Source organism: Hyla sarda, chromosome 5 (genome assembly GCF_029499605.1).
Source record: "Hyla sarda isolate aHylSar1 chromosome 5, aHylSar1.hap1, whole genome shotgun sequence".
NCBI classification, from domain to species: Eukaryota; Metazoa; Chordata; class Amphibia; order Anura; family Hylidae; genus Hyla; species Hyla sarda.
This window is the reverse complement of record NC_079193.1, coordinates 255922837-255948775: the sequence shown is the minus strand read 5'-3', so window position 1 is coordinate 255948775 and position 25939 is coordinate 255922837. Positions and strand designations below refer to the sequence as shown.

General features: G+C 44.5%; 1 protein-coding gene across 11 annotated transcripts in view; it reads right to left on the bottom strand.

Moving 5' to 3' along the window:
- Positions 1-25939, bottom strand: part of MPPE1 (metallophosphoesterase 1) — a 108125-nt gene that overhangs the window by 13862 nt on the left and 68324 nt on the right. For 9 of the 11 annotated variants that reach the window (XM_056521555.1, XM_056521551.1, XM_056521556.1 and 6 more), the window contains 3 exons: positions 20994-21068; positions 20195-20317; positions 17024-17161 (listed from right to left, as the gene is read on the bottom strand). In XM_056521555.1, the coding sequence (XP_056377530.1) occupies positions 17024-17161; positions 20195-20317; positions 20994-21068 (336 nt within the window). Of the gene's footprint in view, positions 1-3238; positions 3272-17023; positions 17162-20194; positions 20318-20993; positions 21069-25939 lie in introns of all 11 variants that reach the window. The other 2 variants (XM_056521558.1, XM_056521557.1) reach the window with 2 other exon arrangements.

Below are 25939 nucleotides of genomic sequence, written 5' to 3'. Positions count from 1 at the left end.
GTGTATATGCTGGAGATCTGCAGAGTCCAGTCCCGTAGTGGCGCAGAAAATAAAAGTATAAAAATATACATTCCCCTATTGCAAACATATTGCCGTGTCCTTCACCCCCTTAAGGATAGACCCATTTTTTTTTTTTTGACATGTCTCTTTAAATGGTAACTTTAGAACATTTTTTCTGAGCAATTCTTGATAGTTTTTTCTTGACATATTGTTCTTTATATAAGTGGTGCATTTTTGTTGACACATGCAGCATTTTTTCTGAAAAACTAAAATATTGTGAAACTGGAAATTTCTGGCGTTTTATTTTATTTTATTTTTTATGGTGTACACTGCACGGTAAAAGTGATGTTATATTTATTCTGTGGGTCAGTACGTTAAAGTGGTATTTTATATAGCTTTTTTAATGTTTTTTTTCTTTTCTGAGCAAAATTCTTTTTTTCCCTTTTTTGTGTTATTTTCTGACAGCCGTAACTTTTTTATCTTTTGTCTGACGCCATTGAGCTAGGGCGTATTTTTTGTGGGACAAGCTGTACTTTTTATTGGTATAATACATGCTACCTTTTGATAATTTTTATTCCGCTATTTGCACCAAAATTGGTGAATTTTGCGTTTTTTTTTTGTTTATGGCGTTCACCGAGTGGGAATATTTACAATATAGCTTTATAATACACGTCATTACAGATGTGGCAATACCTAGTATGTATATGATTTGTGGTTTGTTTTTTTTATGATAATACAGGGCTTTTATTGGGAAAGGGGCATTCATTTTATTTACTTTTACACTTCATACTTTTATTGAAGAACCTTTTTATTATTTTTCACTTTTTACAGGGTATACTATGCTGCAGCCCAGTATGCCCTGATGAGTTGCACACACTACAGCCTGTGGCTGGATCTCACAGGCTTCCATAGCAGGCATACAGTAGGTAATAATCTGACCTCCTGCTGCCATAGCAACCAACGGCGACCCGAGATCGTATCGCGGCGCCGCTGTTGGTGAACAGGGGGAGCACCCTCCCCCTGTCAACACCATATATGCCATGGTCATGATTGATCGCGACATCTATGGGGTTAATGCTGCCGGGACCAGCATGATCGCGGCCCCCGGCAGCTGTGGCGGGACCTCGGCTGTGATTGGCAGCCGGGTCCTACCGCCAATCTCCTGCAGCGCATCGCGTAGAGCAGGAGATCACTAGGACGTATGTGTACGTCCATTTGCGCTAACAAGCTAGCAACTTGGACGTATGCATACGTTATTTAACCCCTAGAGAATGTATGCCCTGGTACTTGGCACACCAGGGCATACATGTACAATCTATGTAGCAAGCGCAGGAGCTGCACTTGCTTCGTAGACCGTGGATAGCAGCTGGGGCCAATCCTGGACATCACCGATCATGCCGATACCCGCCATTTACCCTTCAGATGCCATGATCAACTGATCACAGTATCTGAAGTGGTAAGGGAGCCTTACAGAGATTACATCGGACCACCCGCAGCGCAATCGCAGAGGTCCGATGAGCCAAGATGTTGGCAAGAGCTTCTCCCACCTGCTCCAGGGCCGCTCCAGCAATCTCTGCTCTGCTTTTTGGTGATATTACTGATCAGTGCTATACATAGCAATAAAAAGATTGCTAGAAATAGTCCTCTAAAGTTTTAGGGCTCAATAGGGCAATTTTAGGGTGCATTCCCACCTGGCGTATACGCAGCGTATTTCACGTGGCGCAAAATTTACGTCAGCAGCGGGAAATCCACTGTGTATTCCTTGCTCACTATACACACAGGGCTTTCTGGCGGCGGCCTCGCGTGCAGTGAGTTTTGGTGGCGGAGCCACGTGGCACAGTCAGGCCGGCACACGGCCACGCCTCCAAAACTTGCCGCCGGAAAGCCCTATGTGTATAGTGAGCAAGGAATACGCAGCGTATTGTCCGCAGACGTAAATTTTGCGCAGGAGGGAACGCACCCTTAAACATACTTATTTAGTTAAAAGTTTCACCTTATTTAAAAGCAATACACTCATAGAAAAGCATGTAAACATGGGTACTGTTTTTATCGTATTGACCCACAGAATAAAGAAAACTTCAGTTTTACTGTAAAGTGCACTTTGTAAAAATATGAACCTCCAAAAGTAGCAAAATTGCATTTTTTTTTCCATGAAAATGAAATAAAAAGTTATCAAAATATCACATGTATCCAAAAACAGTACCATTAAAACCAGCAACTAATCCCCCAAAAAACAAATCCTTACACAACTCTGTGAGAAAGAAAATCTATATTCATCATGCCTCTCAGAATACAGTGATACCTATGTGTGAGTTAGGTAGCGCATAAGGGACAAATATGGGATATTTCTAAAATGAGACTGAGGGGAATACATTTTCAGTTGTATTTCTCTGTCAACACCTGTTATGGACAATTTTTCAATTGTACCTTAATTTTGCTTTCATTTCTGTGACACACCTAAATAGTACATAAACTTCCTAAATATCAATTTAAAAACTTTGAGAGGTTCTGTATTCATATAGGGTGATTTAAGCAGTTTCTAAACATACAGGCCCTTCAAATCCACTTCAGAACTGAACTGGTCCCTGTGAAAATTTATTATAAATTTATCAGCAATTTTACAAATTTTATAAGCTTTTTAACTGTCTAAAAATAATAAAATGTTTAATAAATAATAACAAAGCAGACATATTGTAAATGTGTATTAAAAACTAATTTATGGGACAAGACTTTCTTTAGTACACAAAGAGAATTTCAAATTTAGAAAAAAAGGTTTTCATGAAATGTTGGCATTTCTATAAATAAAGGTACATATATTTGCCAAAATTTTCCACAACCATAAAAGTACAATGTGTTACAAAAAAATAAAATCTTTGATAGGTAAAACATTATAAATGCCTCTGGCGTTAAAGGGGTATTCCAGGAATCAAACAGGCCTTTTTTTTTTTTCATTCAAAGACCTCTCCCTGTCTGTCTCCAGGTTGGTTGTGATTCTGCAGGTCAGTTCCATTGAAGTGAATGAAGCCAAGTTGTATACCACACCCAAAGTGAAGACAAGAAGGGCGCTTGGACAGTTTTTTTTATTCCTGGAATACCCCTGTACAGAACACTGGTGAGACCTCACTTGGAGTATTGTGCGCAGTACTGGAGGCCGTATCTCCAGAAGGATATAGATACTCTAGAGAGAGTTCAAAGAAGAGCTACTAAACTAGTATATGGATTGCAGGATAAAACTTACCAGGAAAGGTTAAAAGGACCTTAACATGTATAGCTTGGAAGAAAGAAGAGACAGAGGGGATATGATAGAGACTTTTATATACATAAAGGGAATCCACACAATAAAGGAGGAAAAACTACCACAAGAGGACATAGTTTTATATTAGAGGGGCAAAGGTTTAAAAAGGAATATCAGGAAGTATTACTTTACTGAGAGAGTAGTGGATGCATGGAATAGCCTTCCTGCAGAAGTGGTTGCTGCAAATACAGTGAAGGAGTTTTAAGGGGTATTCCAGGAAAAAAATTTTTTTATATATCAACTGGCTCCAGAAAGTTAAACAGATTTGTAAATTACTTCTATTAAAAAATCTTAATCCTTTCAGTACTTATGAGCTTCTGAAGTTAAGGTTGTTCTTTTCTGTCTGAGTGCTCTATGATGACACGTGTCTCGGGAAACACCCAGTTTAGAAGAGGTTTGCTATGGGGATTTGCTTCTAAACTGGACGTTTCCCGAGACACGTGTCATCAGAGAGCACTTAGACAGAAAAGAACAACCTTAACTTCAGAAGCTCATAAGTACTGAAAGGATTAAGATTTTTTAATAGAAGTAATTTACAAATCTGTTTAACTTTCTGGAGCCAGTTGATATATAAAAAAAAAGTTTTTTCCTGGATAACCCCTTTAAACATGCATGGGATAAGCATAAGGCTATCCTTCATATAAGATAGGGCCAGGGACTATTCATAGTATTCAGCTTATTGGGCAGACTAGATGGGCCAAATGGTTCTCACCTGCCTACACATTCCATGTTTCTACCCCCTTTAAGGCAAATACTGGCAGCATTGGCAAGGGATCAATGACTGTGCTGTTCTGTCATAATAATAAAAATGTTAAACACATTAAAATTACCAGCCATGTTTTCCTTATAAATGACATTTTACAAATTCTGCCTGGGTTATGTCAACTTAACCTCTTCAGGAGGCAGGGCATAGGCATCCCGGCATATCACCCAGGGGGGTCCTGAGACCCCCCATGTCAATTCAGACCGGCAATTTTCCGCGATTCCGTTTCCGCCACTCGCCGGGCAGGGACCGGACTGGGATGCCTGCTTGAAATCATTCAGCAGGCATCCCGTCTCATCGCCAGAGGGGATCCTGAGATCCCCTCATATCGGCGAACGCCGCAGTTTGCCAGTAAATACTCACCGGCGGTCTGCGGCGCTTACGGGTCACGTGGGTCACATGTGACCCCATGACCCAGATAAGGATGATGATCGGTGGTGTAACATACACCACCAATCATCATCCATACAGTACTGAGGGGTGGCACTGTTGCCACCCCCCAGTACAGCAGTGATTGGGCGTCCATAGTGACCGCACCAATCACTGCAGTATGGGGAGGTGGGATCAGGAGCACGCTGCTCCGTTCTGCCCACCATTACTTTGAGATCTGCTGTGCAGGATGGAGCCCCGTGCTGCCATCTCCCCCCTCATAGTAAAAAAATAGTGCCCCCTTTCTGTGGCCCCTTGGCACAGAAAGCAGTCAGGGCAAGCTTTAGATTAGGTAGGGACAGTTAGTAGTTAAAGGAAAAAAATTTTTGTTTAGTTTTTTTGCGGTTTTTTGCGGTTTTTTTCAGCGTACTATCCGTAGGTATCCGCAGCACCTTTAGTTGTGAGACCCCGGCCCTACTGGGTCGCTGCGGTCTGTCGGCAGCTTTTTTTTTGGCTTAACGTGTGGCCGGACCCTCTTAGCTATAAAAAAAGAGGTCCGCCACTGTTAGCTAAAGCCCACCCGCCGCTGATCAGTCCTGTAGTACTGATCAGGTTTTTTTTTTATTTTTTTTTCTGTGGTGCAGCCACTTTTTCGGGTTATCGTGGCTTTTTTTTTTTTTTCACTTATAGGTGGTCCGTACCACCAGTAGCAGGCCTGTGCTGTGTGGACGGACCGTACCTCTGTGTGCAGCCTGCCCCACCGCTGTCAGTGATTTATCACTGATCAGCGTTTTTTGGGGGTTCAGGCGGTTGCGTTTTTTCGGGGTTAAGCGTTTTATTATTTAATTTTGGGGGTATTTTTATGTGGGGGTGTGACTTCTGCACTCCCTGCCACCACCAAACGCTAATCACCACTGATTAGGTACACGCTTTTTTTTGCAGCAGGGCTTTTTTTTTCCATTTAAAAAAAAAATTTCCCCTTTTTAGTTTCTTTTTTTCTGTTAGGGCGAGTTAAGTTAGTTTAGGGTGGGTTACGGAGGTATTATCGCACCACACCACACACAGCACATACACAAAGTTTTTCCTCCCACATACCGTATTTATCGGCGTATAACACGCACTTTTTAGGCTAAAATTTTTAGCCTAAAGTCTATGTGCGTGTTATACGCCGATACACCCCCAGGAAAGGCAGGGGGAGAGAGGCCGTCGCTGCCCGCTTCTCTCCCCCTGCCTTTCCTGGGGTCTAGAGCGCTGCTGCCGGCCCTTCTCTCCCCCTGGCTATCGGCGCCGCTGCCCGTTCTGTCCCCCTGACTATCGGTGCCGGCGCCCCATTGCCGGCGCCGATAGCCAGGGGGAGAGAAAGGGCAGCGGCACCCATTGCCGGCGCCGCTGCCCCGTTGCCTCCCCCCATCCCCGGTGGCATAATTACCTGGGTCGGGTCCGCGCTGCTGCAGGCCTCCGGCGTGCGTCCCCGGCGTTGTTGCTATGCGCTGCACGGCGCGGCGCATGACGTCAGTGCGCCGCGCCGTGTATAGCAACGACGCAGGGGACGCGCGCCGGAGGCCTGCAGCAGCGCGGACCCGACCCAGGTAATTATGCCACCGGGGATGGGGGGAGGCAACGAGGCAGCGGTGTCGGCAATGGGTGCCGCTGCCCCTTCTCTCCCCCTGGCTGTCGGCGCTGCTTCTCTCCCCCTGGCTATCGGCGCCGGCACCGATAGTCAGGGGGACAGAACGGGCAGCGGCGGCCTCTCTCCCCCTGCCTTTCCTGGGTGTGTATCGGGGTATAACACGCACACACGCACCCTCATTTTACCATGGATATTTGGGTAAAAAACTTTTTTTTACCCAAATATCCATGGTAAAATGAGGGTGCGTGTTATAGGCCGGTGCGTGGTATACCCCGATAAATACGGTATATACACTGCCCATGGCCCCGACTTCAATCCCAGCAAAATTCTCTTTCCAAAAGTCCAATGGCGCTCCTTCTGTTCTGAGACCTGTAGTGCGCCAGCAGAGCAATTAACGACCACATATGGGGCGTTTTTTTAATCAGGAGAAATTGAGCTTCAAATTTTAGGGTCCATTTTCTCCTATTACTCACCATCATTTTAGTGTTAAAAATCTAATTTTCCATTTTCACCTCCAAATTCAACGCAAAGTCGTCAAACACCTGTGAGGTGTTAAGGCTCAATATACCCCTTGTTACATTCCTTGAGGGATGTAGTTTCCAAAATAGTATGCCATGTGTTTTTTTTTTGTTTTTTTTGCTGTTTTGGCACCATGGGGGCTTCCTAAATGCAACATGGCCACCAAAAACCATGACAGCAAAATTTGTTTTAAAAAATCCCACAGTTGCTCTTTCCCTTTTGAGCCATGTTGTGAGCTCGCAGAGCACTTTATGTCAACATATGAGGTATTTCCATTCGCGAGAGAAATTGGGCTACAAATTTTGGGGGGCTTTTTCACCTAATACCACTTTTAAAAATGAAAAAAATGGGGCTACAAGAACATGTTAGTGTAAAAAATATGCAGATTTAGATTTTTCTCCTCCACTTTGCTGCTATTCTTGTGGAACACCTAAAGGGTTAACAAACTTCTGAATGTCATTTTGAATACTTTGAGGGGTGTAGTTTCTATAATGGGGTAATTTATGGGGTATTTCTCACAGAAAGGCCCCTCAAATTTACTTCAAACTTAACTGGTCCCTGAAAAATTCAGATTTTGAAATTTACATAAAAATTTTGAAAATTGCTGCTATACTTTTGAAGCCCTCTAATGTCTTCAAAAAGTAAAAACATGTCAACTTTATGATGTCAACATAAGGTAGACATATTGTATTTGTGAATTAACATATAATTTATTTGGCATATCCATTTTCCATACAAGCAGAGAGTTTCAAATTAGAAAAATGCTAAATTTTCATGAAAATTGGGGATTTTTCACCAAGAAGGGATGCAAGTAATGACGAAAATTTACCACTATGTTAAAGAAGAATATGTCTCCAAAAATCCCAGAGTTAATACTTAAAGGGGTACTCCGGCGCTAAGACATCTTATCCCCTATCCAAAAGGATAGGGGATAAGATGCCTGATCGCAGGGGTCACGCCGCTGGGGACCCCCGTGATCTTGCAGGAGATAAGATGTCTTAGCGCCGGAGTACCCCTTTAAAGTGACAGTGGTCAGATTTGCAAAAAAGGGATGCGTCCTTAAGGGGTTAAGAGCACAGCTTAACATGATCAATTACCAAATTGTAAATAAAATATGGTGGTACTACCGTAATTTACTCTATATTTTCACACATATATTTATTTCATATATTTTAATATAATGTCTATTATATTCTTCTGGCCAAGGAAGTTAACAGCATTTTTTCAATTAGAGTAAAAAAAAATAGCAATAGCACCACTGGGAGATCGGGCACAGTGAGGATTTGCCTGTGATCTGAAGCCAAATCCAGCTGCAACCGCAAGAAGCTTGCTCTGATTCAGACCATTTGTCCCACTACATGCTGCGGTCAATAGCAATCACTACATGTGGTTAGTTGGCAAAGGAAGGTGGCTTCCTCTGTTCCTAATATGCACCATGCAACCATTAAAGCACAATGTTTAATTAAAAAATATCGCAATCACTTTAATAAGTAAAAGCTTACTAAAGTTATTAGCACAAAGTGACATATAGCACACATATAGGTTTGGCCATCTAAGTCCAAAATTAGCCCGATCCTTAACAACAATGGACGTATATTTACATCCATTGCCGGCTCCCGTTATGTAAATCGTGCTCAGGAGTTGAGTGCGCTTCATACCCGGTGGGTCCCAGTTGCTATGAGCAACCAGGACCCGCGGCTAATACCTAACATCGACGATTGGACTGATGTCTGATATTAACCCTTTAGACGCTGCAATCAATGTTTATTGCGGGGTCTAAACGGGAGAGAACACATGCCAGTTAGCTCAGCGGGCTGTTCAGGGACGCCGCGGTGAAATTGCGGTGTCCCAATCAGCTAAGAGGACGACAGGAGGGCCCTTACCTGCCTCCTCGCCGTCCGATCTTTGCCTTCATGCTCCAGCCAGGCTTTGCAGGCTGGAACAATCGAGCACAGATAACACTGATCAATGCTATGCTATGTATGCTATGCAGTGTATTAAAAAAAAAGTGTAAAAAAAAAAAAGTTAAATGTAAATTACCCCCTTCCCTAATAAAAGTTTGAATCAACCTCCCTTTTCCCATTAAAAAACAAATCAAAAATAAACATACCGTGTATACTCGAGTATTAGCCCACCTGTATATAAGCCGAAGCCCCTACTTTCACCCCCAAAACCTGGGAAAACTTATTGACTCGAGTATAAGCCTGGGGGGGGGGGGAAATACATCATCCCCCCCCCCTGTTATCATCCAGACCCCCCCCCCCCCCCCTGTCATCATCACCCCTTGTCAACCCCCCCCCCCGTCATCATGACCCCCAGTCTATATCCCCCCTGCCATCATCCAGACCGCCCCCTCGTTGTCTTCTCACCTCCCCAGTTCTCTCGGCCCTGTTGCTTAGTAGCTGCAGGGACAGTTCGCATTTCGGTGGGGAGGGTGAGCCGGAGGGTCAGACTAGTGACGCTGCATTAACGTCACGGCGCAGAGACGTCCCTGTGCGGCGGCGTCAATGCAGCGTCACTAGTCGGATGGTCCCTGCAGCGAAGATGGACGGCCCGGCCAATCCCCCCCAACGGTATATTTTATTTTGTCGAGTATAAGCCAAGGGGGGCATTTTCAGCACGAAAAATTGTGCTGAAAAACTCTGCTTATACTCGAGTATATACGCTATGTGGTACAGTCACGTGTGTAAATGTCCGAACTATAAAAATATAATGTTAAATAAACTGCACGGTCAATGTCATACACGTTAAAAAAAAAATCAAAAAAGACCAAAATTGCATATTTTTGGTCACTTTGTATACCCTAAAATGTTTTTATATAAAGCGATAAAGTCGCATTAAAACAAAAATGGTATGGATAAAAACTTCAGATCAAGCCACAAAAAAATTACCTCTCATACATCCCTGTATACGGAAAAATAAAAAAAAAGTTATAGGGGTCAAAAGGTGCCAATTTTAACCATACTAATTTTGGTGCATGTAGTTATAATTTTTTTAAGTATGAAATAAAATAAAACCTATATAAATTAGGTATCCATGTAACCTTTGGACCTAAAGATTAAAGATAAGGGGCGGGGATATTTATCAAAGTTGTCTATGTCCCGCATTAATATAGACCAAACTACAGGGTTTGGCTGGTCTATTGTGCGCCTAATTTATCAAATGGCGCACGGCTCTTGTTAAATTCTGTGCACAGACTTCATGATCTATGCTTTTGTCTATATTTAAACCTGCTCTAGAATGGTCTGACATTTTGGCGTACTTTCAGCCGATGCGACTTGTCGCTGAAAAGTCACTTTTGATAAATTCAGCACCAATGCATTTTACAATGCATTTCCGTCTAAAATAGACTAGCATGCATCATGTTCTAAAAATCCTCTAGAGCAAAAGTCGCAGAAAAGTTGCACATATTTAGACTGCGACTTTCTGTGCGACAAATTTAGACAGGAAAAAACTGTCTAAATCCTTTGATAAATATCCCCCAAGGTGTCATTGTTACCGAAAAGTGCACTATGTAGAATCGGAAGCCCCCAAAATTACAAAATGACTTTGTTTTCCAATATTGCCCCACAAATATTTTTAGATGCTGCTGTCACTAGGAGGCTTGACACTAGGCAAAAAGAAAAGTCTGCCCCTCCGAGCAGGATATACCTGCCCACAGGCACCTGAGATAATCCGTTTAGTCCTTGAGCTAATCAGTTTAGTCCCAGAGCAGTAGGAGAGGACCGACAGGCAAGAAAAAAAAAACAGTAACTGTCCAAGGAAACCACAGAATTTAAAATTAACTGAACAACATTTTCATACAGGTAACCGAAATAGGAACATCAGGATAAATGGGTGGGTGCTGTGTCCCTCAATGGATCCACCGAGAAAGAGATTTTGCGGAGCGGTAAGCTTCAGAAATGGCAGAACGGATCCACCGTTGTGTCTTTTGAAGCAGGGAGCCCTTTAACACGACCCACCGGGAGCACAAAAAAGGAGTCACTCTGGCGAAAGGCAGAAGTGGCTGAAACGTAAATCTGAACAACTTGTACCACATCAAGCCTATGGAGCAAATGTTCCTTAGGATGAGACCGAGCAGGACAAAAAGACGGAACGACGATGTCCTCATTTAGGTGAAAGGCGGAAACCATCTTAGGCAAAAAGGACGGAAACGGGAGCAAAACAACCTTGTCCTGGTGGATGACCAGGTAGGGAGAGTACCTGCTTCAAAAGACACCCTTCTAATAGAAGTGACCGCAATAAGGAAGGCCACTTTCCAGGAAAGGAGAAGAAGAGGACCGTCCTTGAAAGGATCGAAGGGAGGACCCTGCAGGGCACCGAGAACCATGTTCAGATCCCAAGGGGGAATAGGTGATCTGTAAGGCAGAGCCGCATGAGCCACACCTTGTAGAAAAGTCCGGTTATGAGGATTGGACGCCAGGGGACGTTGAAAGAGAATGGAAAGAGCCGAAACTTGTCCCTTAAGGGAACAGAGTCAAACGTTGTTCCAGCTCCGACTGTAAAAAAGGAAAGAAGTCGAGGGAGAGAAAAAGTAAGGCTGCTTTCACACTATGACCCTTCATCCATTATTAAATGTCCGTTTTCTGTGTAAAAACGGACGTTTAATAACTGATGAAATAACGGGTGATAACGGATGAATAAATATTCATCCATTAAAAAGACCCATTATCCCTCATGTATGGCCAAACACCTCTGCCTACAGACTCCCAGAGCTGGGACTACTACTACTGCCATCATGGAACAGACTTGTTTCCATGATGGGAGTAGTAATTCCCTGGCTGCGGGAGTCTGCAGACAGCTGGGGAGGCTACACTAGTGTTTGTACTACAACCCCCATCATGGAACAGAGTCTGTACCATGATGGGGGTTGTAGTACAGGGGCTGAGGGATTGATCGCACCGGGTTCCACTTCTGAGACCCGATGCGATCTGAAGTTATAAAGCAGGGGAGCGGGCGGCATGCTCCGCAACCCTGTGATGTATCAGTGTGTTTTAACTTTCATTTTTGAATCCCCCGCGGGGAGCCCTGAATGGAGGTACTGAGGAGCCAATCAGGGCTCTCAGTGGGAGATTTAAAAATGAACATTGTGACTAGCAGGGGGGGCCATATCTATATTAAAAGCGCTGTGGGGGGGCAGACATGTAGCCTATATATCTAGCCCCCCCAGCAGCGCATTAGATATGACCCCCGCAGCGCATTTATAAATATGTACATCCCCCCGCTGGCGCATTAAATATATACCCCCGCAGCGTATGTATAATGTAGCCTAGCAGCGCTTCTATTTACCTATGCCACTGCAGACTATATGTGAAAAGCATTCTAGCAGCAGCATCGGCTGCCCGATGCTGCTGATAGAAATACTTTTCATACATAGCGATGCAGCGGCATATGTATATAGATGCGCTGTGAGGGGGCAGATAACGCTATATGTCTGCCCCCCCCCCCCCCCCCCCGTGCTTCTATATACATTTATCCCTGTAGCACTATGAATGAAAAGTATTTCTATAAGGAGCGCATGTCACCTCTTCTGAGCATGCTCAGTAAAAATAACGTCCGTTATAATAACGGGCATTAACGGGTGTATTTACTAACGTCCTGTCGGCCATAGACTTCAATGTTAAAAATAACGTCTGTTAATTTATCCATTTCTTGTGACGGAAAAAAAAATTTGTGCATGTTCCGTTAATTCTTCCGTCACAACTAACGGCCGTTATTTATGAAGGACTATAACGGATCATAAGGGATATTCAAAAAATCCCATAGACTTGAATGGGATTTTGTAACAGACGTTTAACATCCGTTATTAATACTTTTCTAACGGATGAATTTTATAGTGTGAAAGCAGCCTAACTGGAGAAAAAGAGTAAAATTCACACCAATGAAAATAAGACCGCCAAGTACGGTGGTAAATCTTCGCAAAAGAGGGCTTACGCGCCCTGATCATAGTACAAACTACTTGGTGAGAGAAGCTCTAGGCTCTCAGAACCGCGGTCTCAACAGCCATGCCGTCAAATGCAGCCACTGTAAATTGGGGTGGCAAAGAGGACCTTGAGAGAGAAGGTCTTGAAGTGGAGGGTGCAGTGGCATTTCGCCCACTAAACGAACCACGTCGGTGTACCACGGCCTCCTGGGCCAGTCTGGAGCCACGAGAATGGCAGGAGCGCCCTCCGCTTTGAGCTTTCTCAGGACCCTAGGAAGAGGAGGGAAGAGATAGGGGAGGGCAAAGTGCGATCAGGGAATCACCAGGGCGTCCACGGCTAGGGCCAAGGGATCCCAGGACTTCGCCGCAAAGCAAGGAACTTTCTGGTTGTGGCGGGATGCAGATAGGTCCACGTCAGGAGTGCCCCAGAGGTTGCAGATTGCCGCAAACGCCTCTGGATGAAGAGACCACTCGCCGGTGTCGGCCAAGAGCGACTGAGAAAGTCCGCCTCCCAATTTTTCACTCCTGGTATGTGAATTGCTGAGATGGAGGGAACTCTGAGCTCCGCCCAGAGAAGAATCTTGGAGACCTCGGCCATTGCTGCTGAGCTGTGTGTGCTGCCCTGGCGATTGATATATGCCACAGCTGTGGAGTTGTCCGACTAGACATGAACAGGAGAGTCCCGGAGAAGGTGCTCCGAATGGCACAGGCAAAGATAGATTTCCCTGAGTTCCAGGGTGTTGATGGGGGAGAAGGGCTTCTCGGGAGGACCAAAGGCCCTGGACTGTCCGGTCCCTGAATACTCATCCCCAACCAGAGGCTGGCATCCGTCATGATGACTTGCCAGTGGAGGGGCAGAAAGGATCGCCCTTGACAGAGGGGACCGAAGCCACCACAGGAGGGACTGGCGAGTCCTGGGAGCAAGGATGATCCTGCGATCGAGGGATAGCGGAGACTTGTCCCACCGAGACAGGAGAGAAATTTGAAGAGGTAGATATGAAACTGGGCGAATGGCTGCCACCATCCGACCCAGGACCTCCATGCAGAACAGAGAATGGAACAGGCTGCCGTAGAATCCAAACTCCTTATAATAGAGCAAGACGCTTGTCCCGTGGAAGCCGAATCCGGGCGGATGCCGTGTCGAACTGGAGACCCAGGAAGATTAGAGACTGGGTGGGAGTCAGACTTGTCCGGATTGATCACCCAGACGAAACGGGACAAGGTCTGACGAGCGAGACGGTGAATATCTTGATGCTGGGCCCTTGTTGGAGCCTTGACCAAGAGGTCGTCCAGGTAGGGGATCCCTGATACACCCCGTGAACGCAGGAGGGCGATCACTGCCACCAGGACCTTGGTGAAGACCCTCGGAGCAGTGGCCACAAACTGAAAATGGCCCTCTGGAACTGCAAAGCGAAGATATCGCTGATGTGCTGGAAAAATGGGGATGTGGAGGTAGGCTTCTCGGATGTCCACCGAGAAAAGAAACTCCCCTTGATCCATGGACGCCACTACAGAATGGAGATACTCCATATGGAAATGACTCAGGAGTAGGTGGTGGTTGAGGCACTTCAGATCCAAGATCGTGCGGACGGAACCACCTTTCTTGGGGACCACAAACAGGTTGGAATAGAAATATGAAAAACGCTCCTTGGGAGGAACTGGAAAGATCACTCCCTGAGTGAGAAGGGTCCGAAGTGTGGCCCCAACCAAAGAAGGGGAACGGGTGGGGGGGTCGTGAAAGAAAAACGTGATCTCTCGGAAGAGAAGCAAACTCGATCAGATAGCCATTTGAAACGACTTCTCGGACCCAGGAGTCCTGTACGTGGGCAAACCAAACATCCTGGAGGAGTGACAAATGGCCTCCCACCCGAGAAGAATCTTTGGGTGCGGGCGTCCCTCCAGGCAGAGGGAGGTTTACAGGTGCCTGATTTGGCCCCGAAACGGCCGGAACGGTTATCCAATTTCCAGGAGGGACAGGCATTGAAAGAAAGAGCCTTCTGGTCCTGCAAGGGTGTCAGTCTGGTCACCCTACTGGAGCCATAGGATCGAAAAGACCGAAAGGAGGTGAACTTCCGTCTGGAGTCGGTACTGCAAGACTTATTCTGTGGTAATAAAGAACTCTTACCTCCAGTCGCCTCTGAGATCTCATCCAGGCGTTTTCAAAACAGTCGAGACCCAGTAAAGGGAAGTTCCGTGAGAGATTTCTTGGAAACAGCATCAGCGTCCCAGGCCTTCAGCCACATGGAATGACGAAGTGCCACCAGATTACCTGTGGCAAAAGTCGTACAACGTGCAGACTGCATAGAAGCCGAGCACAATTAGTCTCCAGCATGGGAGAGTTGAAGTGCCTGATCCGCCAAATCCTCCGCCGGGGCCCCTGGTAGAATGCCCTGGCAGAGTTTAGGGGACCAGACAGAAAGGGTTTTTGACACACAAGCAGAAGCAAAGGAAGGAAGGAAAGATGAACCTGTAGTTTCAAAGGCAAATTTTGCCAGGTTTTAAATACTCTTGTCTGCCGGATCCTTAAAGGAAGCTGCATCTGCCAAGGGCAGAGTAGTTGCTTTTGATAGGTGGGAAACAAGAGGTGGAGATGTCCACCTTGCAAAAAGGTCCTGGGCAAAAGGAAATTGTGCCTGAACCTTCTTAGTCCCTTGAAAACGCTTGTTAGGATGCTTCCAGGCTGTTTCCAGTAAGGTGTCAAACTCAGTATGAGAGTTGAAAACCTTAGGCGAGGGACTGGAGTGGTGAAAGGAAACTTCTGGAGCTGTGTTTGAAGTTCCTGGGTCCTCTAGGTGAAAAGTGTCCCTTATGGCTGAGACCAAGTTGTCTACCATATCAGACGTGCCAGTTCGGTCCTCTGAGTCAGAGGCAAGACCTGAAGCCTCATCTTCCAGTTCCCCAGGAGAGTGGGAGCAGGTGGAGGCAGCCTTAGATGAAGGCAAAACTGACCTGGTACGCAGATCTGGAGACCTATAACGGCAACCAGGAGAGTAGCCCTTAGAAATGAGGTGGTTTCAGGATGCCTGGGAAGAGGGGTGATACCTATGAGAGAATTGCCTATTCCTGCTTTATAGAGCCTTTTGGGAGGGCTGGCGTAAGGAATACTTCTCCAATGCAGTCACCACGGAACGGGAGACCTGTGCCAAGTCAGAAATAGACCGGGAGAGGGAAGACATCCACTCTGGAGGGAGAGCAGAGCCCACAGGTTCTAGTGGAACATCCTGGAAAAATATACCAGGGGGGCGCAGTGGTGCAGGCAGGTCAAATAGGTTCAGCAGAACCACAAGGCATTTTAATTTTGCAGCCCATGCAGGCATAATAGGTGACCAGGGCCCTAGGTACCTTTCTGGAGAGGGGGAGGGGGCAGTTCTGGGTTCGGACATAGTGCAAGCAAAATAAAATGTAACAGTCTCAACCCAGTGTCTGTGTATCTCAGGAAGAGAAGAAGCAGGAATGTCGGTCCTCAGCAGAGGGGGAGGAGGGCTAGTCCAATAGGAAGAAGGGGGCCGGACCAGTACCAGTCAGGCTCCCATTGGCAAAAATTGAGCCCTGCAGCGCTGATAGGCAGATAAGCAGGCCCTTAATACGCACACAGAAATGCCATAGGCAAGAATCCCTGCCTGCAAAGAGTGGGCGGGGCTAAGCTCAGTGAAGCGAAGTACCGCGGCCATAATGAAAAAGCCCCCTGAACTCCAAAAAACTAAGGAGAGTGAGGCCAGCAGAAGGAGAACAGTGGGCCATGCGCGAACAGCGCTGCCGACAAGGTAAAGGAAGCCCGGCCCTCCGGTCGCATTGCATAACGATCCAGACAAAGCGAAAATGCCAGCGCATGCGCACCAGGCAGGGCTGAATATATACTGTGTAGAATGCCAATAAAACCAGTCCTGCACCACTGAATTGTCCCCAACATTCAGAATAAAAAAATAAAAATAAAGAGTGGGCTCCAAATAGGGGGCCTACAGAGATTGAGAAACCTGAAAGAAAAGTGAGAAAATGAAGTCTTCAGTCAGCTATTAAACTGCTGCATCATGCCGGGCTGAAAGAGCGAAACGAGCAGGGAAGGTAGGGGTCCCGGACCCAGAGGTACAACCCAGGCGCTGACTGGTGGCGAGAAGGGGTTGACAGTACATGACTATGTCTGTGCCCCTTCTTCGCAAATAGGGAAACAGTGAACGCAATGTTCCTGAGACCCCACCTGAAAAAGGGGAAAGAAAATTCTAACTATACATCCCTTATCTCTAAAGCAAGAAAAAATAAGCGACCAGGTCTGGAGATCCAGACCTGTGTCTGCCCCCCTACTAACACTGAGCTAAAACTGAGTAGCTCAGGTGCCTGTGGGCGGGTATATCCTGCTGGGAGGGCAGACTTTTCTTGTTGCCTAGTGTCAAGCCTACTAGTAACAGCAGTATATACCCGCGGTCTGTGTCCTCCAATGGAGCTGAATGAGAAATACAAAAGTGCAAAAAATTTAAAAACCTGTGGTCCTTAAGGGGTTAAAAAGTTGTGTATAACCTAGCAGATTACCATTATGAAGCTTGGGTTGTTTCTGTTCCTCCAGCTGAATGATGGGACACTGATCTCTGGTATATCACCATGAAGAACTCTGCATGCACTGTGTGTGTGACCACTTAAGATGAGCCTTGGCTGAATCAACCAAAGCAACTACAAAAGAGAATCACAATAATGGTCTAAATATTTATGTCCACAATGTTTAATAAACTTGCAGTTTTCACTTCAAAAAAACAAATACCTGAGAACATTATGGAATTAATTTAGAACATTTTAGAATGTGCTTGGTAGGCCTCATGTGCAAAGTAGAACTGTGTACTGCGAACCCCTACATCTCCATATTACAGAGTATCCTATATGATGCCTCTTTAGGGGAGAATACTACTATAATATTGTATCATTATGGTTATTTTAATTTTTTCCACAAGTGTATCTAAAAAATTTTTTGATGCATGGGTGGTACAGTATAGGCCTATAGATTTCTATTTATCCATATTACGACTTCAAACAACTCAGCACTTGCCCAAAGCTGTAATAGGGTCGCGTGCATGAAGTGTTATTTGTACAACCTCTCCTCAGTCAGATCTTTGGAGGAAAAAAAAGTTCATGGCTGTAAATTTTCAAGAAAATTAAGTATTTCTCACAGAAAAGAATTGCAGTAAAACATGTTTTGCTATACACATGTTTATTCCCTTTGTGAGTATTGGAAGTAAGGCAAAAAAAAGGGTAGAAAAAAATTAAATTGGACATAATGTCACACCAAACTCCAAAAATGGTCTGGACAAAATTATTGGCACCCATAACTTAATATTTGGTTGCACAACCTTTGGAAAAAAATAACTGAAATCAGTCTCTTCCTATAACCATCAATAAGCTTCTTACACCTCTCAGCCGGAATGTTGGACCACTCTTCCTTTGTAAACTGCTCCAGGTCTCGTATTGGAAGGACGCCTTTTCCCAACAGCAATTTTAGGATCTCTCCACAGGTGTTCAATTGGATTTAGATCTGAAGGCATTGCTGGCCACTTCAGAACCCTCCAGCGCTTTGTTGCCATCCATTTCTGGGTGCTTTTTGACATATGTTTGGGGTCATTGTACTGCTGAAAGACCAAGATCTCGGACACAAACCCAGCTTTCTGACACTGGGCTGTACAGTGAGACCCAAAAGCTGTTGGTAATCCTCAGATTTCATGATACCTTGCACACATTCAAGGCACCCAGTGCCAGAGGCAGCAAAACAACCCCAAAACATCATTGAACCTCCACCATATTTCACTGTAGGTACTGTGTCCTTTTCTTTGTAGGCCTCATTACTTTTTCGGCAAATCGTAGAATGATGTGCTTTACCAAAAAGCTCTATCTTGGTCTCATCTGTCCACAAGAATTCTCCCAGAAGGATTTTGGCTTACTCAAGTTCTTTTAGACAAAATGTAGTCTTTCTTTTTTATGTCTCTGAGTCAGCAGTGGGGTTCTCCTGGGTCTCCTGCCATAGCGTTTCATTTCATTTAAATGTCGACAGTTTGCGCTGACACTGATGCTCCCCAAGCCTGCAGGGCAGCTTGAATATCTTTGGAACTTCTTTGGGGCTGCTTATCCACCATCCGGACTATCCTGCGTTGACACCTTTCATCAATTTTTCTCTTCCGTCCACACCAAGTGAGATTAGGTGGGTTGCAAACGTCTTGATAATGTTGCGCACTGTGGACAAAGGCAAATCTAGATCTCTGGAGATGGACTTGTAACCTTGAGGTTGTTGATATTTTTCCACAATTTTGGTTCTCAAGTCCTCAGACAGTTCTCTTCTCTTTCTGTTGTCCATGCTTAGTCTGGCACACACAGACACACAGTGCAAAGACTAAGTGAACTTCTCTCCTTTTTATCTGCTGCTTTCAGGTGCGATTTTTATATTGCCCACACCTGTTACTTGCCCCAGGTGAGTTTAAAGGAGCATCACATGCTTGAAACAAGCTTATTTTTCCACAATATTGAAAGGGTACAAATAATTTTGTCCAGCCCATTTTTGGAGTTTGGTGCGACATTATGTCCAATTTGCTTTTTTACCTCCCTTTTTTGGTTTAGTTCCAAAGATGGAAAAAAAAATGTGTTACTGCAATCCTTTGCTGTGAGAAATACTAAATTTCAGGTGTGCCAACATTTACGGCCATGACTGTATGTATCTTAATTTTAGGTGATATAATTGTAACCAGCTATAGATCTTAAATGATCACTATTTTAAGAAGACTGGGGGAGATTTATCATAACCTGTGCAGAGGAAAAGTTGCTGAGTTGCCCATAGCAACCAATCAGATCGCTTCTTTCATTTTTAACAAGGCCTCTGCAAAATGAAAGAAGCAATCTGATTGGTTGCTATGGGCAACTCAGCAAGTTTTCCTCTGGACAAGTTTTGATAAATCTCCCCCACTGAGTCTAGTGACACTTTTTATTACCTTTCACTGTGCCTGCCACAAATAGGCACGTCCCAGCTGTACAATACAGGATCATTCAGTGTGTCTCCAATATGGCCGCCCCCAGAGAAGTTTATAAATATAAAAAGTAAATCGCTACAATATTTAAAAACATGCCTAGTGCTATATGTATAAAAGGTTGGGCTCACACTGCCTTTGTGTTTATGTCTACTGTATACCTTTTACACTCTTGAGAAAGGATAAAAACTGATACAGCAGACTTTGTTTCCCATTGACTTACATTTGAAAAAAAAAATGCAATGGGGAAGATTTATTAAAATTTGTGTAGAGGAAGAGTGGGGCATTTGCTTCTTTTATTTTTCAGAGGACTTCTTAAAAATGTAATAAGTGATAGATAGCTGGTCCACTTTTCCTCTGCACAGTATTTGATAAATCTCCCCCAATGTGTTTTAATGCAGTGCACAGTGCAGACTACTGCACTATGCTAAACAGCAGAAAAAAAATGACTCTTTGTAAACCCAGTATAACTGAGTTAGGTGTGCGTTCACATTGTTTCTGTTTTCTCTGCTGCTATATGCCACCCTTGTTTCATTGACTTACATTATAAAAGAAAAACACTGTAATGGATCTTTTTTTTTTGCTATCCACAATAGTGTAGTTGACTATGTAGCTAAACACATACATAGTAAGACTATAATGCAGAGGGACCACACAAATATAGATAATATTGTACAATGTAAGTGTTCACAATATACAAAACCTTTTGAGAAGCTTTCTGGGAAAGGACATCATATTTCTCCTTGAAAATAACTTTTTTTTCCTCTGGAGAAGCAGAATCTTCCTCATCACATTCAAAGTCACTCTTCCGATACATAGGATAATGCTGAAAAGAAAAATTACAAAACTCACATAATAAAAAGTCTTTCCCCTACATATAAAAGAAGCAGGGATTCCCACCCCATAGCCAAACTTCTTGCCCTAAAAGCTGTAAAGTGGGGGCTCTTAAACTGGTGGACACTCTTTAAAAGGCAACAGACAGAAAAAGAGATATCCTTTAACATATCTAGGGTTGAAACTGTTAAATTTATTTCTTCCATTTAAAAGAAATCTGTCACAAATTTCACCTGCACTAACCTAATGACAACGGTACTTACCTTGTCCCGTTCCGTGCAGGGGATCTTTGGTAATCCTCTCCGTTAGCTTCAGCTCCGGGCCCGGCTTGGGGCATGGGCGGAGCTTAGTGACGTCACTGCTGGGTCCCGCTGCTAGAGAACAGCAGCTGTGACATCACTAAGCTCCGCTCAGGCCCCAAGCCGGGTGCCCCTGAGCTGAAGCTAACTGAGAAGATTACCTCGATCCCCTGCATGGAACGGGACAAGGTAAGTACCATTGTCATCAGTGTCACCTGCACTACCTATCGGTACCGACAGGTTAGTGCAGGTAACACTGGTGACAGATTTCCTTTAACGTATATAGATAGAAATGTGATCTTTATGGACAGCAAGGGAAATGTCTGCTCTGTTATGAACCAGGGAGCACCACATCTGTATATTTGTAACCTGTAACAGGATCGGAGCTGATGGAGGCAGAGGATTGGCACTTCTACATTTCTTCAAAATGTCTGGATGATTTTTCTGTCAAAAAACAGGGAAATAAATCCAAAGAAAGGGCAAAATATTACCAATATATTTCAAGTCGAGTGTGTTGGTAACTAACAAGAGATCCTATATACACACTGGAACAACAATTCTATACATAAGTGATAAACTTTATTGAGAACATCATTGGATAAAAACAATTAAAAAGGACAGTATAGCCAGACAAAAAGGAGTTGGTAAGGTAGGTAATATATCATAAATTAGCATAAATGCAAAACATGACATAGTTATTCCTATCTAAAGAGTAGGGCCACCAGTACAACAAAAATTATAAGTTACACATGGCAGCCACGTAGAAATTGCACAGAAAACAAAGCCTAAGTAAAGAGGTCACTGAATAGATGGCCTCCAGCGAGTGGTCAGGAGGAAGGGGAAAAGCAAATAATAGTGTGCAAATAAGAGCTCAAAAGGACTGCGGGATAACAACCAATGCCCGCCCGTTTGGAGCACAAAAAGCAGCATTACCATGAAGCTTCCCCACTCACAGAGCACAAGCTAGGAGACATAAACAGTGTACCTACCCACACAACACCAGCAACCCAACGTCGTTTCGCCGTTTGGCTTCCTCAGGGAGGAAACAGGGAGGAAAAAACAGGGGGAAAAAGAATGTATATATTGTGATCTACGCCAATCCTAAAATTTCTCATAAATTTAAGGATATAAAAAGTTATTTATCTAAGACATCTTTATAGCCAAGTAGAGATCCTTATAGCAAAAATAACACTTTTCTGGCGCTTGCAGGGTCAGGAGTAAATGATAGCAGGTAACTCCAGGTAAAGATGAACAGAATTCCTTTATTTTAGTGTATAAGTTGACAACCCGTTTTGAGGTGGTCTGCACCCTCTTCCTCAGGTCAGGGAGAGGGAACATGCATACAGGGGGGGGGGGTTTATATACATGTACAGTTTGAAAAAAGCCAGCGAGTGAGACCCGGTCTGTGGGCAGGTCGGGTGACGTCACAGTAGGCGTGTGCATACGCAGTAAATATAGAACATCCGGTTTAGACCTCGCATTATATTAAGTAAAACAATAAATACACATAGTGTAATAGTAGTGTCCATAGTAAGGGACAGCTGCGGGTGTTCGGTGTGTGGTAGCGAGCGCAGGTGATCGGGAGAGATCCTGCACTACTGGTGAGATCGTTGCGAGCGCAGGGGATCGGGAGAGATCCCGTGCCCTGTGCTACTAATGAGATCGTTGCTGGTATGTATGCTGTGCGCTGGGTGCTGTCAGCGGCTCTGGCGGCTCCGATCGGAGGTGATTCTGTTCTGTACGCTAGCAGCATCTGCAGTACCCTGGTATCGGGACCGCTGTGTGTGTGCGCGCCTGCGTGGGTTGTGGATGCTTGTCAGAACAGTGTCTGGCTGGGGATAGCTGTCATGCTGCGCTTGCGCGGAGGACCCGTGCGCTCACAGCAGCTGCAGAATCCCAGCTCAGGACCACTGGCCCGGCTTGGTTACTGTGACCTGTAGGGTAAGATGGTTGCATGGGAGGCTGTGGGGACCAGCCTGTATTGAATGTGCCTGGGTACGAGGTTACTCCATTCGGGGGTAGCTGGGAATGGTGAGTGCAAGTCATAGTGCGTATGACAGGTCTGAGGTAGGCTATAAACCCAGCAAAAAGTCAGGTCTGTGGCATTGTAGGGGTGACTGACCAATATTATATGTTCATAATGTAATGGATATTGATGAGGGCATATGGTATGTAGGGCAGGACTATAGCAAAAACTTAGCCATGAAGATTTATACAAGGGATGTGTAAGGAAAAAGGTGTAGGTCAGAGTGAGGGTTATGCTATACACCCAGTGGTAAGTTAGGTGTGTAGCATGTATGAGTGACTGACCCATATAACATGTAGTAAAAATAGGACATGTAGAAAAGGTGTTGGTTTATACCAAGGGGGACGTATAATGACCAATGGAGCGTTGTGTAAGGATAAGCACATGTACCAGGTGGTAAAAATTTATAGAGAGGGCACATGTAGCGGGTATATAGAATTCTTGGCTGACGTATATGTCATAAAACCCGCATAGGTCGGTGGGCTAGTACTGTGGGAGGTGTAGGGTGATAGGAAGGGGGAGGGGGACAAATGGGGTGGGTAAGTAGTATGGGTCAGTGGGATAATACTGTGGGAGGTGCAGGGTAGTATGGAGGGGGGGAGGGGGATGGATGAGGTGGGTAAGTAGTTGCGTGGATTTAATGAATAAGTTCAGTCATTTCGTTAAGGCCTTGGGGTTTGAGTGTGCCCAGGTTGTAGATCCAGAACATTTCTTTCTTATTTAGAACTTCAAATCTGTTTGTGAGGGGTCCGGGTATCTGGTCGATAGGAAGGATGGAATTGGGATTGTGGTTCCCAGGGTGAAATTTACTGCAGTGGCATGAGAGACCATGTAACTGATATAATTTTTTGATGTTAGCTCGGTGTTGGTTGAGCCTTATGTGCAGGGCTTGCGTGGTTCTACCCACGTACTGCTTTCCACACAGGTATATGACATATCTTGATTGGCATGTCAGATGTTTTCTTATAGGGAAGGATTGGTCTGTGCTGTTGCTCTTGAATGTCGTTGCACCATGTCTGATCGTCTGGCAGCACATGCACCTAGGTGCATTGCATTTGTAGGACCCTTTCTTCGTCGTGGACTCACGGCATCTTTACAACCAACCAGCATCCTACCGTTTACTACATTTGGCCATGTTTTTGTGTGCCACATCACAAGAAGAAATTCAACCCCACAAATTGCATTTTAATGCCATAACATGGGCATGTTTGTAGCACTAGTCCAATAGCAGCTAAAAAGGAGACAGGGACACAAAAATAATGTTCAACCTGTTAAGGACATAGGGTGCACAGGTACGCCCTAGTGTCGTGGTACTTAAAGAGCAAGGATTTACCTGTACGACCTGAATCCTTAAATGACTTTGAGGTGTGTGCAGTAGCTGTTCTTGCTTTAGAGCAACGAGTGTCATCCACTGTCAGTAGCCAGACGCTCACTGCTAATGACAGGCAGCGGCGATCCGGTCACCACTCGTCACCTAACCCTTTAGACACGGTGATCAATGTAGATCACGGCGTTGTAAAATAAAGTTAAATTACCAGTAGCTTAAATTACCAGTAGTTTAGTGGATCTCACTGAACCCCCGTGACGTGATTGCATGGGTTCAGTAGGGTCCACTTACCTGCCTCCTGTCAGCTTAGCCAGGCTATACTGCTGTATCATTGGCCATTGGGTTTTTGGAGAGAGAATGTGTCCGGAATTGAAGGTCATGTGTGTTTACAAAGCCCCCATGGTGCCAGAACAGTGCCCCCCCCCCCCCCCCCCACGTGACAACATTTTGGAAACAACACCCCTCATGGAACGTAATAAGGGGTGCAGTGAGCATTTACACCCCATAGGTGTCTGACAGATTTTTGTAACAGTGGTCCGTGAAAATGAAAAATGTAATGTTTCATTTGCACAGCCCACGGTTTCATAGATCTGTCAAACGCCAGTGGAGTGTAAATGCTCACTGCACCCCTTTAAGCATCCAGCCAATTTTCACTGTTGGACCCGGCCATTTTTTGAACATCTGACCACTTTCACTATAAACATTAATAACTCTGATGCTTTTACCTTTCATTCTGATTCAGAGATAGTTTTTTCGTGACATATTCTACTTTATGTTAGTGGTAACATTTTCTCGATACTTGCATCGTTTCTTGATGAAAAATTCCAAAAATATTTTCACTTTGAAGCTCTCTGCTTATAAGGAAAATGAATATTCCAAATAAATTATATATTGCTTCACATATACAACATGTCTACTTTGTGATTGAAGCATAAAGTTGACATGTTTTTACTTTTGGAAGACATCAGAGGGCTTCAAAATATGGCAGCAATTTTTCACAAAATTTTCAAAATCGAAATTTTTCAGGGACCAGTTCTGTTTTGAAGTGGATTTGAAGGGCCTTCTGATTAGAAATACCGCACAAATGACCCCATTATAAAAAATGCACCCCTCAAAGTATTCAAATGACATTCAAAGGTTTGTTAACCCTTTAGGTGTTTCACATGAATAGCAGCAAATTGAAGGAGTAAATTCAAAATCTTCATTTTTTAAACTGGCATGTTCTTGTAGACCCAGTTTTTGAATTTTTACAAGGGGTAAAAAGGAGAGAAATCTTCCTAAAATGTGTTACCCAATTTCTCTCGAGTAAGGAAATACCTCATATGTGTATATCAAGTGTTCGGTGGGCGCAGTAGAGGGCTCAGAAGGGAAGGAGCGACAGAGGGATTTTGGAGAGTGAGTTTTTCTGAAATGGTTTTTGTGGGGCATGTCGTATTTAGGAAGCCCCTAAAAAAACACATGGCATACTATTTTGGAAACTACACCCCTCAAGGCATGTAACAAGGGGTCCAGTGAGCCCTAACACCCCACAGGTGTTTCATGACTTTTTGTTAAAGTTGGATGTGTAAATGATTTTTTTTTTTTTCACTAAAATGCTAGTTTCCCCCAAATTTTAAATCTTTACAAGGGATAATAGGACAAAATGCCCCCCAAAATTTGTAACCCCATCTCTTCTGAGTATGGAAATACCACATGTGTGGACGTCAAGTTCTCTGCTGGCGCACTACAATGCTCAGAAGAGGAGGAGTCACATTTGGCTTTTGAAAAGCGAATTGTGCTGAAATGGTTTTTGGAGGGCATGTCGCATTTAGGAAGCCCCTATGCTGCCAGAACAGCAAAAAAAAAAAAAAAACACATGGCATATTATTTTGCAAACTACACCCCTCAAGGAACGCAACAAGGGGTCCAGTGAGCCTTAACACCTCACAGGTGTTTGACGACTTTTTGTTAAAGTCGAATGTG